This window comes from Hydra viridissima, unplaced genomic scaffold, assembly GCF_058129835.1.
Source record: "Hydra viridissima isolate aposymbiotic clone 2 unplaced genomic scaffold, HvirCarnegie_v1 scaffold_16, whole genome shotgun sequence".
NCBI classification, from domain to species: Eukaryota; Metazoa; Cnidaria; class Hydrozoa; order Anthoathecata; family Hydridae; genus Hydra; species Hydra viridissima.
Genome location: NW_028324315.1, coordinates 8,036,821 through 8,052,183, shown reverse-complemented (window position 1 = coordinate 8,052,183; position 15,363 = coordinate 8,036,821). Strand labels below are relative to the sequence as shown.

The 15,363-nt window shown below is 29.1% G+C and overlaps 1 protein-coding gene and 2 pseudogenes across 3 annotated transcripts; 2 read left to right on the top strand and 1 right to left on the bottom strand.

Moving 5' to 3' along the window:
• Nucleotides 1-5,766: 5,766 nt before the first annotated feature.
• On the bottom strand, nucleotides 5,767-13,940 carry LOC145193808 (uncharacterized; annotated as a pseudogene).
• Nucleotides 7,421-9,725, top strand: LOC149877898 (uncharacterized; annotated as a pseudogene). The gene has a single exon (XR_016447864.1). The product of XR_016447864.1 is annotated as an uncharacterized LOC149877898 (transcript).
• On the top strand, nucleotides 10,030-12,634 carry LOC149877897 (uncharacterized). 2 transcript variants are annotated; one of them, XM_090073704.1, is made up of 7 exons: nucleotides 10,030-10,331; nucleotides 10,408-10,509; nucleotides 10,635-11,072; nucleotides 11,425-11,594; nucleotides 11,834-11,889; nucleotides 12,302-12,408; nucleotides 12,505-12,634. In XM_090073704.1, the coding sequence occupies exons 1-7, from the start codon at nucleotides 10,115-10,117 to the stop codon at nucleotides 12,600-12,602; spliced, it is 1,188 nt and encodes a 395-aa protein (XP_089929830.1). In that variant the 5' UTR covers nucleotides 10,030-10,114; the 3' UTR covers nucleotides 12,603-12,634. The 2 variants fall into 2 exon arrangements, with proteins under 2 accessions (XP_089929830.1, XP_089929829.1); XM_090073703.1 differs by having other exon boundaries at nucleotides 10,033-10,331; nucleotides 11,825-11,889.
• Nucleotides 13,941-15,363: the final 1,423 nt, after the last annotated feature.

Here is a 15,363-nt window from a genome sequence, read left to right as displayed (position 1 = left end):
GTTAAAAATAGTTTTTTTTACAGCCAAAAAAATAGAAACGCGAAGTTTCAGATCATAAGACCTTTGGGAGATGTTTTAAATAAATTTCAAATAATGTTTCATTTAAAACCGAAATAAAAAATTAAAAGCTCTATAGTTTTTTTATAACTTTGTTAAACTATTAATTTTCTTATTTCATTAGTAATAAAAATGTTATAATAATATCATAATTAATTATAATTAAATAATTTTCTCATAATTAAACTTTGCGTTAAATATAAATGAGGCTGGCAAAAGTAATTGCTCTTTAAGTCAGAACCCAGTAAACACATAGCGTTTTTTAAACGTTATTTGGACGTTTATTTTATGTTTTATTGTCCAAGGAATATAAGAACGTTTCGTAAGCGTTCAAAAAGCGTCTTAAAAGAATTAATTTCAAACGAAAAAGTTTGGTCAATAAAAGACGTCAAAAAAACGATCTTCCGACGTTTATTTTTGCATATGATTAAATCCAAAAGTACAATAAGTTTAAACTTATTACAACTGACTCAGGCCGTCTATACTATAATAATATACTAGTTCAAATCTCATTTCGGTTTCGTTTCAGTATTTTTTTGCTTATTTAGTTCATCACCTAAAATGTGATAATGAATTGCTTTTCCACCTCCATTTTTGTGATTTTTCTTGCAGTCGTTTATCTGTATATCAAGTTTTTTGAACTTTTTTGCGTATGAAGGTTTATATATATACATATATATATATATATATATATATATATATATATATATATATATATATATATATATATATATATATATATATATATATATATATATGTATATATATATAAATCGGCGCTACTCGACTTTCTCCCCCCCCCAGCCCACTAAAATAAAATTCTCTATAAGAATCATTATGAATGATTCTTATAGAGAATTTTATTTTGATTAAGAATCGTTCTAAAACATGGGTCTCAAAATCAATGGAAAGTACTCTAATCTGAAGATGAAAGTACAAAATTATACGACAAATCCCTAATATTCGCCATTTTGAATAGTGATATTTTTTTGTCTAAAAGTTATCTTTTAAAAGTATTCACAACCTGGTTTCTACTTTATCACAATGAAGACTCTGAATAATAGAGCATGAGAATTCATTCGCTTTTAAATTATGACGCCAATATCTTTTAACTGGGATTAATACTTTGTTTTCTAGAATATCTTTTAAAGTTTTTATGGAATAAGTTGAAAGTTTCTGTAGTTGATTATATACTAAAATAAATTTTAAAACAATCAAAGTTGTTTATTAGCAAAATATATATATTTAAAACTATAGACTTTCTTTAAATACTTTAAGTTAACCCCCCGTAAAAATTTATTTTTATTATGTTTGTTGTACAAAAAGGAATGTTTCAAAATAATTTTTTTTGTTTCTTCATTTATCAACATGTCATTGCTCTTCAAAAACCAACAAACAAACGCAATAGTACAATGTTGAAAACCTTGCGCTGCTAATCCTCGGTATGCTGCCCACAAATCGCTCCATATTTCAGTTCCAGGACGAATCCATTAGTAATGATGGGTACTAAGGTTGCAGCATCGCGGTGCGCTACAGGAATGAGTAACCCTTCTTTAGTCGCTATATTGTACGCACCAAAAATCCATTGATCTTCTACAATTCTACCTCGGTTGTATTTCCTTCTTGAAAAAAGTGATTCATCTATTTCTACTATTGAACCTGGTCCTCCTAATTGTACACGGTTGTTAAGGAAATAAGTAACGGCAATGTCTCTACAAAGTTGATTCCAATCAACAACAGTTTTATTGCTCCCAATTTCTAAATCCTTCTGAATGTCTTCTAATGAAAAGCCACGACTTTTTCCGGCGCTACGAGTCCAAATATAGGAAATACCTATTATTTGCCAAAGTTTCAATTGAGTTCTTTCAAAAAAACTTTCAATACGAACACTTATTTTCTTTTTGCATTGTTTTTGCATGCATCTCCAAATCTTTCCATCGACATTATGACTATTTTGTTCGTTGCACTGGATGTTACATCGAGGACAGATCATATTGATAGCAAGTAAACCAAACTCCCTGCACCAACGGATACACTCGTTATTATTGTTTTTAAACTTGCGACCAATTTCCGGTAAATTAAGGCTATCAAACTCAACAATAGTCGGTCGTCTAGGATTCGCCATTTTAATTATAAAACAGAAATAAAGAAACATTTCTTAAAAAGAGATTCTTTTAGAATTACATTTTGTTTTTTGCAAATTTTTTGCATCGGAATTTTCATGAATACTTTCTGAATTTTCATGAGAATTTTAGTTACTTTTAAACTGCAGAAACCAGGCGGCGAAATTTTAAAGTGTTATAAAAAAAGATGGCGAATATTAGCATTTTTGGTAGATTTTTTTGACACATCAACATCATATTTGAGAACTTTCCTTTGGTTTTCAGGTGTATGTTTTTATACGATTCTGAAATCAAGATAAAATTCTCTATCATAATCAAAAACAAAAATAGGGGGGGGGGGGGTAGAAAAGTAAATTAGCGCTTGAAATTTTCAAGAAAGAATCACATGTTTCACAAGAGTAAGATGACATACTCGTTTGTGTATCTTATCATACTCAAGAGAACTTTCGCGCCAACAATAATCCAAAAAAACGTTTTTTTTATAATGAAAACCAGGCTGGCAATGTTTGATTTTGAGAACAAAAACAACCGTAACGTTAGGTTATTCAAGATGGCAAATATTAGGGATTTAACGTATAATTTTGTACTTTCAACTTCAGATTAGAGCACTTTCCATTGATTTTGAGACCCATGTTTTTATACGACTCTTAATCAGCATAAAATTTTCTATAAGAATCAATCATAAAATTTGGGGGGGGGGGGGGAGAAAGTCGAGTAGCGAAATATAAATCTGAGTGTCTAGTGATTTATAGATATATTACAATATAATTAAAATGAGTGATTCTTCAAGTAATCATTCCGTTCTAAAACCTAGAAAAAGATCTAGACCAAACACAAGTCATTACTTATATTTGATCATATGCGTAAAACAGTTAACAATAAAATGATACAATTTTTTAAATAAATTAAGTTTAAAATATTTTGATGACTAATGCAATTATAAATACTTATACTAAAAAACTGGTATAGATGTAAAGTATGGCAATAATTACACCATTTGACTTTGATTTTGATTTACAAACATAAAAGCTCAAAAGCTCTGTTTGTTATACTGGGAATTTTAAAACTTGGAAATGTATTCTTGTTAAACTTTTATGAGGACTTTTAGAAACATCAGATTTTGTGCATTAATTTCACATTTATGTTCTGAGCTATATAGGTTTTTAATATTAAATGATGTGCAGTTTTATAACACACCTCTTGGTGATGTATCAGTTTTGAATTTGAGAATTACTTGTAGCAACTAAAAAGATAGGTGCATTCAAAGCATAATTCTATTGTGCAAATATGTGAAAGATTCTAATGAAGTAAAGGCTAATGTGAAAGATGGTTGATGTTTACTTTTTAAGAAATAATTTAAAGAGTAATGTTTGTACCAAAGATGTAATAACTTTAGTGATCAAGTGTGCATGTTTACCTGTTAATAAAAGATTTGTTATTTTTTGATTGCTCCATAATAAATTTTAAATAGTACAGTATCAAAAACTTTCAAAAATTTATTTTCATTTTAATAGTGTCATTTTTTTTGGCTTGACAAAAAATATTTTGTACATTAATTTTTATTTCATTTCAATAAGTTTCATAAATTTAAAATCTTGTTAATGAACCTTTATTAATAATATTGTGTAACGGCAAGTTAAGTAAATATTAAATTTTTACTTAAATGTTAATGTGAGTGTAAATGATATGTTGTTAAATGTTGTATGTGAATTTTTCTTTTAGTCCAGTTAAAAGACTTCATTTAGTAGTCACCATCTCTGAAGACTATGCTTTGAAAAAAGTAACAGTTCCATTACACTGGGTTGATGACAAAGAGAAGATTATTTATTGGCCACCTAAGTCAAAAAAAACAATTTAGTTATTATATTAGCAACTGGGTGGCTCCAAATATTACTTTGTTAAAGTTTCAATTGAAAAAGGTTCATGAAACCTTCAAGGCTTTTATGGAGTTTAAGTTGTGTGAAAAGTCAGATAACACAACTTGAAGAAGCTGTTGAAAGATTGGGTCGACAGATGGAGCTAGAAAAGTCAGCATTTCACATTGAGAAATTATCCACCCTCGAAGATTTTGAGGAAAAAGAAGAGATCCTTTAAAAAAAGATTTTCTTTTATTGGTAAATCTTATTATTTACTAAACGTTTAGATTATTTAATCAATCAATTTTGAGATTAACTACATGTAAAATTGTTATAAAGTTATATGAACATATTTGTTCTCTCAATCCATAAAGTCGTATCACACTGCACTAATAAAAAAAAAAATTTAATAACAAAGAATTTTATTTTATTATTAATAAATACTATTGTTTATTATTAGTTTGTTATTAAACAGTTCTTATTTTTAATTTTTTTTATCTGGGTTATTGAATTTTTTTAGGTCAGCTGGCTGAAACACATTGGTGGCAACACACCATCATCAATTGTAAATAAGGCTTTAGACGAAACAATATCAAAAAAGCTACAAGTTAAATTTAGTAAGGTGGGAAAAAAAGGAAAAAGATTGTTTAAGACTACTTACTTGTACAAGGCTCTACTTGATAATTTTCAATTTTTAGAAAAGAATAAAAGATAATGTAATTATAAGATCATGTTTGGAGTTGTAAGATAATGTTTTGAGTCTATTTAGTTACAGGGTCAAATCATTATATTTCAACCAATGGCTTGTGGGGCACCGTCTCTGATTTTCCTGATTTTTGAATATCATTATCTACACAATGTAAATTGGTTAAATGTGCAATTTCAGAGTTCCAAGTGCAACGGTTTAGAAATTATAGCCTTACAAACACTCTTAGGTAGCCCCCCTCGGTTCCTCGAATGGTAGAAATAGACAACTTGAAGGCCTCATAACTTTTTTCTGACTTTCAACAAGTGACTCATTCTTTCTAGAACTATTTTCTACATATTTCTGTCTCAAAAATAGTGATTTTCATTAGCTTGTATCATGTTAGAAAAAAACTACAGCCTCCTCAACTTTGGAAAAATTCTGAAAAATGCTAAAAAAAGGCAAAATGAATTTGACTGTAGTATTTTTCTATTCATCAACAAGTCGTTACATGTTAGTTTTTTGATTAGCTACAGTTGTCTGCAACAAATTGGCAAAAAATAAGCAGCTTGTTACATTTTAGAAATCAGTTTTATCTAAAAGTATATAGTCCACTTTACTAAAAAGTCCCATTTTCAGCCATTTGCGGATGGCTCGTAAATTTTTCTAACACTTTGTATTGATCTGATATTAACAGCAAATAAGGCCATCAGATCTAACATAAAAATGTAAACATCACAAACTTGTCATGCTCACAACAAAAATGGGAGCATTTTTTAATAACCCTATTTTTCAATTATCAGGGCTGAATAGCGTTATTGGAAACCAGTGCCCCTCCAACCTGCCTCCTGGCCCATGCGAGGGATGTAACCCACTATCTGTAATTTGTTTTACAAAATTTTATATAATTACTATAAAAACCATTTCTAGCCCAGCATTTTTATTTATGTGAAAAGCATAGTTATCTTTTTTTCAAAATCCTTGTATACTCCCTTAATCATGGCAATACATAATAATGTAGTTGAAAACAAATATATATGATAATTCATTTCATCTTTTTTTTAACAAGACAAGAGTAAAATCCTCTAGTGTTTTTGAGCTCAGGCTCATGTAATGTGGCAATAATGTCACTAACTGGACACCAATGCATATCTGTGGTTGTTGGATACTTGAAATAATTGCCCGCTTTTTGTAAACAGCTAACACAAACTGTGTCACGTTTAAGATCAGTTATCTTTCCAGCAAAGAATTCACTAAAATAATTCACTAACACCCAACCATTAATATTGATATCAGTATTCATTGATTTTTGTGTATTAACGCAAGTATCTTCCAGCATGTGAAAAGTCAAATGTACTGCTCATTGATGTTACATAAGCTTTTAAACAGCATGATTGAGGTGGGAAATAATGATATGAGCGAGTTCCTTTGATAGCAGGAACATTCTCAAATCGTTTAGCAAGCACTTGATGTGTAATACCAGTTGTTTTGGTTTCTGAAATCTGGAATCTGAAAAAAAGTTAACATAAATCATAATTCTTTTTCCAGATATGTATTTAGTAAGGTCTTGTTTTAAGGAATCCTTTTCTATACTATTTGACTTTTTATAACTAAACATTCATATGTTACTTTCATTATTTTTGGGTAAAAGCCTATTTTGATATAGGATACTAGACATCAATTATTTGAAAAAATATCATAACCTAAATGTACATACACTTTGACAATAGCATGATATATACCTGATATTTTTAACTTTTTCTGTGTCAAAATTTGATTACCAATTGGTCTTTGAAGGGATAGGTTATGAATAACTCTTTTCAATGTACTACCAATTCCATCACATGCACTTTTTCCATGTGCAGTCCCAAAAAAATGCCAATCTTCTTTTAGTCCATAGTCTTTTTCATGAAAGCACAGGTTTTTCAAATTAAACCAAAAATGCAATAAGAAAAAAAACCTATTCAGTTAATGATAATCAATTTTGTATCCAATTTCAAAAACATCATTTCAAGGGCTGAAAATAGTTTGTTTAGAAAAGGTAATTGTGACCAAAATTTTTTACAAAATCTTGTGATATAAAATTTTAACTAGCTGGTTGCACCATCAGTGAAATAATTGATCTTCTGAACTTGTGGATATTCCTCTTTCAGAATTGGTATGATTTTGGAAACATAACTGAAAACTGCCTCAGTATTGTGAATTAGATTGTCAGATATAACACAACAACATTTGCTTTCTGGTGATTGGTTTCCATTTAAAGATTGCACATATATGACAAATGGATGGAGAGTTGCTTGATTTTTGGAAAAATCAGATGACTGAACTTCATCTTGTGTAATAAATGAAAAATATTCAGCAAAATCCATTTGCATAATACATTCATTTGGCTTCATGTTTTCTTTGAGGTGCTTTGAAAAGCATGTTTGGGATTTGCTAACATAATGATGTTTTGTGAGGTTATATAACTTGTCTGTTAACTCATCTAGAAACTAATCAGGACTTTTAACTATAGTTTCTAACCCAGCAAACACACAACGTCGCAACGACGTTGTAAATAGGTTATTTTCAAGTTATAACGTCGGACGACCTTGTAAGGACGTCGCTAGGACGTCGTATCCACGACGTCTTTTAAAGAATCTTATTCAGACGTCGTAGCGAAGTCAGTTTAACGTCGTCTAATAAAAAAAAAAAATTATCAGATTTTTTTTTTTTTTGCTTAACTGTTGCGTCAGGTCCGAAACTTTAATAGAAGCTAATTTTAAAAAGAAATTAAGAAAATGAGTAGAAAAGAGTATATGAAAAAATGGAGAAGAAAGGATAATTTGTTAAGACAATTTCTATACGAGAGTGACAAAGATGAAGATTTTTTTGAAAAAACGTTTGAAGTGGAAAAAAATGATACGAGCAAACAAAAACCATGCCACACAGAAGATTCATTCACTCAGCTTGGTTCTTTGAATTGCAGTAATCATTTAAATCAACTAGAGTCTTTGAGCCAGCTTGATTCTTCTGTTCGTTTTGATTTATACAATGAACTTGATTCTTCCGGCCGACTTGATTCTTCCAATCAATACTACTCTTCTAGCGAACTTGATTCTTCTAGTCAGATCGATTCTTTCAGTGAATTTTGTTCTTCTTCAAGAAGCGACGAAAATGAAATAAAAATAGATGAGAGAAATAGTGCGGTTGACCCTAATGAAATATATTTTATTTTAAATTTAAAAAAATGGTTGATTAAAAATAGAATTACTCACACAGCAAGTACTGAGCTGCTTTCTCTTTTAAGATGCAATGGACATGCAGCTTTGCCTAAATCTTCTTGTACTTTGTTAAAGACTCAACGCTGTGTTTTGACAGAAAAAAAATGTGGTGGGGAGTATATCTATTTAGGGTTAAGTAATGGTATTAGTCAAACTTTCAGAGAGAATCCTTTATTACCAGTTGAGAACAACATCATATCTTTACTTGTAAACATTGATGGTGTGCCATTGCATAAATCTTCAAACTCTCAATTTTGGCCTATACTTTGCCAGTTTAGTAAGTTTACACCATTTATTGTTGCAATTTTCTATGGTAGCCAAAAACCAACCAATTTAAATGATTTTTTAATTGAGTTTGCGAATTTTCTATGGTAGCCAAAAACCAACCATTATATGATTTTTTAATTGAGTTTGCGAATTTAAAAGTATGTGGTTATAATAAAGATGGAGTAAATTTGTTGGTTGAAATCCGTGCATTTATTTGTGATGCTCCTGCTAGGCAATATCTAAAATGTGTTAAAGGTCATACAGGTTATTTTAGTTGTGAAAGATGTGAAATTAAAGGTAAGTACAAGTCGTTTAGAATGATTTTAAATACTACAAATTGTGTGCCTCGTACTAACAAGTTATTCAAACAGTATTTCTATGCCAATACACATCAAATAAGCCATAGCATATTAATAGATTTTAATGTTAATTGTGTTGATGGTTTTGTCTTGGATTATATGCATTTAGTATGTCTTGGTGTTGTTAAGCGAATTCTTATTTTTCTAACCAAAGGACCTTTCCCATATAGATTGGGTTCTGCTCAATTGTTGAATATTTCAGAAAACTTGTTAAAGTTTAGTGGTAAATTTCCATCTGAGTTTGCTCGTCAATCAAGAAGTTTACATGAAGTAAAGAGGTGGAAAGCCACTGAGTTTAGGCAATTTTTGTTATATACTGGCTTTTTAGTTTTAAAAGATGCTTTTACTCCTGAACGTTATCAGCATTTTCTTTCTTTAACTCTAGCAATGAGAATTTTTCTAGATTCTAATGCGATTGTCCGAAATAATCATCTTCAATATGCAAAAGATTTATTGAATTACTTTGTAGTTAAATCAGAAGAATTTTATGGTCCTACTTTTTCTGTGTATAATGTACACAGCTTAACTCATTTACATGAAGATGTTAGCTTTTTTAACTGTTCCTTAGATGAAATCTCTTCTTTCCAATTTGAAAACTATTTGCAAGTAATTAAAAAGTTCATTCGCAAACCTCAAAGTCCATTATCTCAAGTTTTAAAAAGATTTTCAGAGCTTGAAAATCTTGAAATAAGTTGTAATCAGTATGCTAAATCACATAGAGTTATTTTTTCTCCAAAATTTAAAGACTCTTGGTTTCTCCTATACACAGGCGAATTTGCCCAGATTATTGGAAAATTAGACAACAATCAATTTAACTGTGTTGTTTTAAAAAATTGTGTTTACAAAAGCGTATTTACAGATCCATGTGACTCTAAAATCTTTAACATTGTTTTTGTTAGAGATATAAAAACTCACTTGAAACATGTTTGTCTAAGTAAAAAACATTTTCAAAGAAAAGCAGTATGTCTAGCTTATAAAGAAGGGTTTGTCTTATCATGTTTGTGTCATGACATATAAAATTTGTTTACAACCCACTCTTTAACTAAATAATAAACGTTGAAAAGTTTTTTGTACCTTTGTGAAGTATTAAATCAAATAACAATATACTTAATATATATTTTACAATGTTAAACATCAAAAAAATTGAATTTTTAAAAGTTTACCTATTTGGTAATTGTCTGTATTGTTGTAAGATTTTAATATTGTTATTTAAATATTTATAAATATAAACAAAAAAAATTGTTTCATTTATTTAAATATTCATAATAAAGTATGTTAATAAAAATTATTATTTGTTAAATTATTTATAGTAAAATATGTTACTGTTAACATGTTCTATAGCTAAAATTGTTCTATAGCCAAAATCTTTCTAAAAACAATTAATTGTTATTAGAAGAAATTAATATATATTTTTAATAATTAGTCGTTTAAACAGTTTTTTAAACAAAAACTATTATAATATAATATTATAATATTATTATAAATAAGTATAAAAAATTCAAAGATGTCAATGAAAGATTTATGGGCATTAGTTGTAACTTCAAGCAAAGACAAAATTGGAAAAACTAGGGAGACAGAAACAGTTGTTCCATTTCATTGGATTTCCTCAGATGAGAAATGGTTGTATTGGCCTCCTTCTCGAAAAGATGAAAAACATACAAAGGCAATTCCCAATGAGGTTCTTTGGAAGAAATTTGAAATTTTAAAAATAAAATTACGAGGTAATCATTTTGTTTTTCCGGATTTGTTCTAACTCTTTTATTAATAATTTTTCTTCTACTTATTTAAAACTTTTAGGTGAAAAAGATTTGTGTGAATATGTGTCTGGAAACAATTTTATGTCCTCATCAAGTGAAAGAGAGAGTGCAGTGAATGAAAAAAGGGATATTGATTTTAACAGTAAGACAAACATTTTGATTTAGGATTTTGGATTTTTATTTAAATGTTTTTTGCAACCTAATGTTAATTGCAGTATTAAAAATATTGTTTTTTCTTTGTTAACAAATTTATTGATATTATTATAGAAGTGGAATTGCCTAAAAAACCTACTGAAAATATTATGTCAGCGATAATCTCTTTGTCAAGTAAATCTATTTTAAAACAAGAATTGTATTCACAATCAGCATCTTGTAAAAGTAGTTCTTCTGATTATTTATCACCAATAAGTTCTGCGTCACTATCACCTAGCCATAAGTTAAGATTATATTCTCGATCACCTGTCTCCAAAAGCAGGCCATGTTCGCTCTCACTTTCACCAGTCCTAATATCTGGATCAAGTTCATGTTCACTTTCGCCTATTCGCAAGCCAAGATCAAAATCTCGCTCCCCTTCACCTGTGCATAGTTCTAGATCATACTCAAAATCACAGAATAATCATTCCCAATCAGTGTTTTCAAAGTCAAAATCTAAAGCAAAGAAACTGGTTCGATGTATGAATAGTAATTTCCCAATGGATGAAGCACGTAAGTTAAAAAAGTTTTTTTCAAGTTTTATTGATTAAAATTATCTATCGAATTCATCTAGAAAACACAGAGAGATTTGGTTAACTGTTTAATGTCAGTTTTGCCAATATAATTACCTAAGTACTTTTATTAAGTTTACTTAATTTAAAAAAATGGTATATGAAGGAATACACAATTTTTTTATGACGAAAATTGTCTCATAGATTCAATTTTGAAAATAAACTTTTGCTCTATACTATTACTTTTGGTTTTAAACTGACATTTTCTTAAATGTAAATATTATGTAATTTATATACTGTTAATAAGTGAAACAAAATTTAATATTTGGATTTTTTAATATATGTAATTTTAGGATTTCAAAAAAAGACAATATCTCTTTTAACTTGTATCGTTGACCTATTGGAGAATCAAGTTCACCAAATAAATAATGATTGTACAAAAGATGTGGAAAAAATTGATAACATGGATAAATTCAAAGAACTAGAGGAGTCTTTATCAAAAAAAGACTTTTTTTCATTTATGGTGAATTGTTTTTGAGAATTCTTTTTCATAAATACCCTATTTACTACAATAAAATTTTTTTTGTGTGAAATCTTTAATGTAGTCTTTGTAAAAAGTGCTACCAACATGTCCGTTTGATATTAAATTATGTATAAAGTTAACAATTAGAACTCCTCTAGCTTCGAAGTTATTAATGTTAGTTTATGTTTAAATGTTATTCAAATATGTATAAGCAAATATATATATTTTAGGTTGGTCAGTTAAAAATGGTCGGTGGCAAGACAGTACGGGAAAATGTGAGAAATGTCATGAAAAGGTACACAACAATATACATTGATATGTTTTCCAGGCCTATATGGCGTCGTATTCTATATTAATGGATTAACTAACTGATAGACAATAATATGGATTAAAAATCAAATTAAATGTTTTTCAAATTACATTTGAACAGGTTGCAAGGTTGACTATAAAAATTCGAACTTGATAGCCTAAAGTTCAAACTTGAATTCAAAAAGTTGCCTATAAAAATTGGAATTTAGCAGGTTGAATTCAAGGCCTTAAAAAGTTAAAAATTAATTGTTTGTTAAACCTGTTTTAAATGATTTTTTTTAAGATTTCAACAAATTAAGTAACAATTTACTCAATTACGCAAAAATAATTATTTTATTTAAGTTTCTTATTTTATGCGAGTTTTTTATTAACAGTTCTGATAATTTCTTTTAATTTAGGTTAATGTCCTACTCTGTAATGTCATGTTTTAATATGCTTGGAACAAATAGACACGAGCAAAAAAAGTTATCATTTAAAGAGACAAAGAAATGTAGTGTGGTTGTCGGTGAGTTTATATTGATATATTTATATTTAAGATTGGTATTCTATAAAATGAGTAAAAATAACTTTAAAGTGTTTTAACATATTTCATTTTGTTTAGCGAGTGTGTTGTCAAATCACGCGACAACTGAAATCGAAGTTTTGGATTCAGTGAAAAACGTGTTAAAATACGCTCCAGAAAAAAAAAAAGATGTATAAATTTGAATTTTGAAAAAGAAATCCAAGCAGCTGCATTATATTTTTATTTAAGACTTTATCGTGGCCATTCTTTTATGTAAATAAAAGTGTAATTGGTAAAAGAAACTGTAATTGGTAATATTTTGGCGCTTTAAAATAGTTCAGTTTTTGAACATGTTACACATGTTACAACATATGTTCAATTCTTTAAAGAAGTTGTTTAAATAAATAATAGATTTTTTAATAGAAAATAAAAAAAATTGTATGTAAAAACAAGAGGCATATTTTGTCGGTTTTCCGACCAATAACCGATATCCTGTAGATCCTTTTTGCGACGTCGCATCGACGTCTATTTTTCACCCTGGATACGACGTCGTAAAATTGTTACACTTTACGACTTTACAGCGACGTCAAAACGACCAACCTCGCGACGTCAAAACGACGTTGTACCGACGTCATTGTGCTTGCTGGGAAGAAGCATCTATCAGTTTTCAACCCATTGCTTATAAGTTATTTCATTTGCTGAATGCCCTGACAGTTCATTTAACTTTTTTTCAATTCTCTCTTTTCCAGGATGCTTCTCACACTCATGAAACATAAATGGTTTATTTTCTATTGAACATACAGCTAAGGTCAACAGATCTTTTGATTTTAATTCATTTTTTAAAAATTTAATCATGAGATTTGGACTTTGATGGTAAATACAAACACAGACTGTGTGCGTACCAGATTTTCCTGCAACAATACAATATTGTGGCCTTAAAAGAGCATATGATGTCAGTCCCACCTTTACTATACCATTGGATTTTGGCTCTTCTAACCATTTCTGGTAAAGATTGCATAATATGAGTCGCTTCTGAATGTGCTGTCTACCATCAACTGTCTTTATGGTAATGTAATCCTTTGCTCCTGGCAATAACCTGCTGTTACTATCATCCTCATGCTGTTACTATCATCCTCATAAAAGTTGACAATTTGATTTACAACTTTAGTAGTCAATTTTTTAGGATTTCTTATGTCTGTTGATCTCTCACCAAGGGTTCCTTTAACATCCCGGAGAGCTCTAGCTTGCTTCACCATATATTGTGTTGTTTTAAATTCATTTATTGTTTCCTGAATAGTCCAATGGACTGGAACTAAAGTGAGCAATTTTATTTTTTGTGAAATATTGATCTCATTATGAAACTTTTGTTTAAGCTGTTCTACAATGAAATCTAAAGAGGAACTTTTGAGCATACTAATTTGTAGCTCATCTTGTTCAGATGCATTCAATGATTCATTTAGCAACTTAACTTTCTTTTTTATTTTATTGTCTATTTGTAGCATACTCATGCTGGATGATCTTTTAATAGGAGACACACCAAAATTAACAAGACAAGGATTTATAGCATCAATTTGTATGAAAGAGTTATCACGTGACATTTAATCTGGGTCATGTCTCTTGTCAACTTCTTCAACACTCTTAAGTTTTCTTACACAACCAAAACATATTTTTTTCCCAGGAATTAAATTAGAATCCAGTTGATTATGCTCTAGAGTGACAGTTGTTAGGTTTCCTTTAACAATCTTTGAATGAATTGAGAAAGGGTCACAGCATGATTTATGGTATGTTGAATAGCAATTAATAAATTGTAGCCTGTGGTGAGTGCAAAGTGGATGCAGATAAATACTTTTTATTCCAGTTCTTAAGGTCAGCAAGTATGTATCTTGATTTAATATTTCTGAAATTTCAGACTGACTGCAGTATGTATTTTTATGACAATCTAACTTTAGACCAATACCAGTAGAACAAGTATTCATGTTTATCTAATAAATTTAACAAGATGAAATATTATTGAACCTTCTTATGTATAATGTTAAATGAAGTTATATAGGAGAAGTAAGTTCAATAATGATTTGATTACATACATATATACATACATGCATACATACACACATACATACATACATACATACATACATACATACATACATACATACATACATACATACATACATACATACATACATACATACATACATACATACATACATACATACATACATACATACATACATACATACATACATACATACATACATACATACATACATACATACATACATACATACATACATACATACATACATACATACATACATACATACATACATACATACATACATACATACATACATACATACATACATACATACATACATACATACATACATACATACATACATACATACATACATACATACATACATACATACATACATACATACATACATACATACATACATACATACATACATACATACATACATACATACATACATACATACATACATACATACATTAGGGTGTGACAGTTGCCCCAACTTTGTCGTATGAGGCCGTTCATAATTTTGGTATTGTATTTAGTCATAAAAATAAGATATGTAATGTTTTTTTTAAGATTAATCCACAATTTAATGAGCACCGTCAAATTTAAAATATAGAATTTAGCCTAAAAATCACTATTTTTCCTATACTCTAATACCATGGTGGAGCTTAGAAAATAAAAACGGCTTTCTTATATTAAATACAGCTATGCAAAGTACAAGATGATATGAAAAAGTTTTTTTTACATGGTGTAATAAGGTATAATTGTCTAAATGAAACTACTCGTTTTCCTGGACTAGAAACCATGATTTCTGATTTTGTGTACGAAATCGCTTTCGCTGATTAGGAATCCGTTGTCTATCAGATTCTACTACTTGTAGAACATCTTGAAAGTGCTTTTTATCCCTAGTTACA

Excerpts from the sequence above, each read along its gene's own strand:
- LOC149877897 (XM_090073703.1), top strand. The coding sequence starts at position 10,115 with ATGTCAATGAAAGATTTATGGGCATTAGTTGTAACTTCAAGCAAAGAC. Across the intron at positions 10,510-10,634 it reads AAGGGATATTGATTTTAACA|AAGTGGAATTGCCTAAAAAA; the intron begins GTAAGACAAACA and ends ATATTATTATAG. Across the intron at positions 11,073-11,424 it reads TTTCCCAATGGATGAAGCAC|GATTTCAAAAAAAGACAATA; the intron begins GTAAGTTAAAAA and ends ATGTAATTTTAG.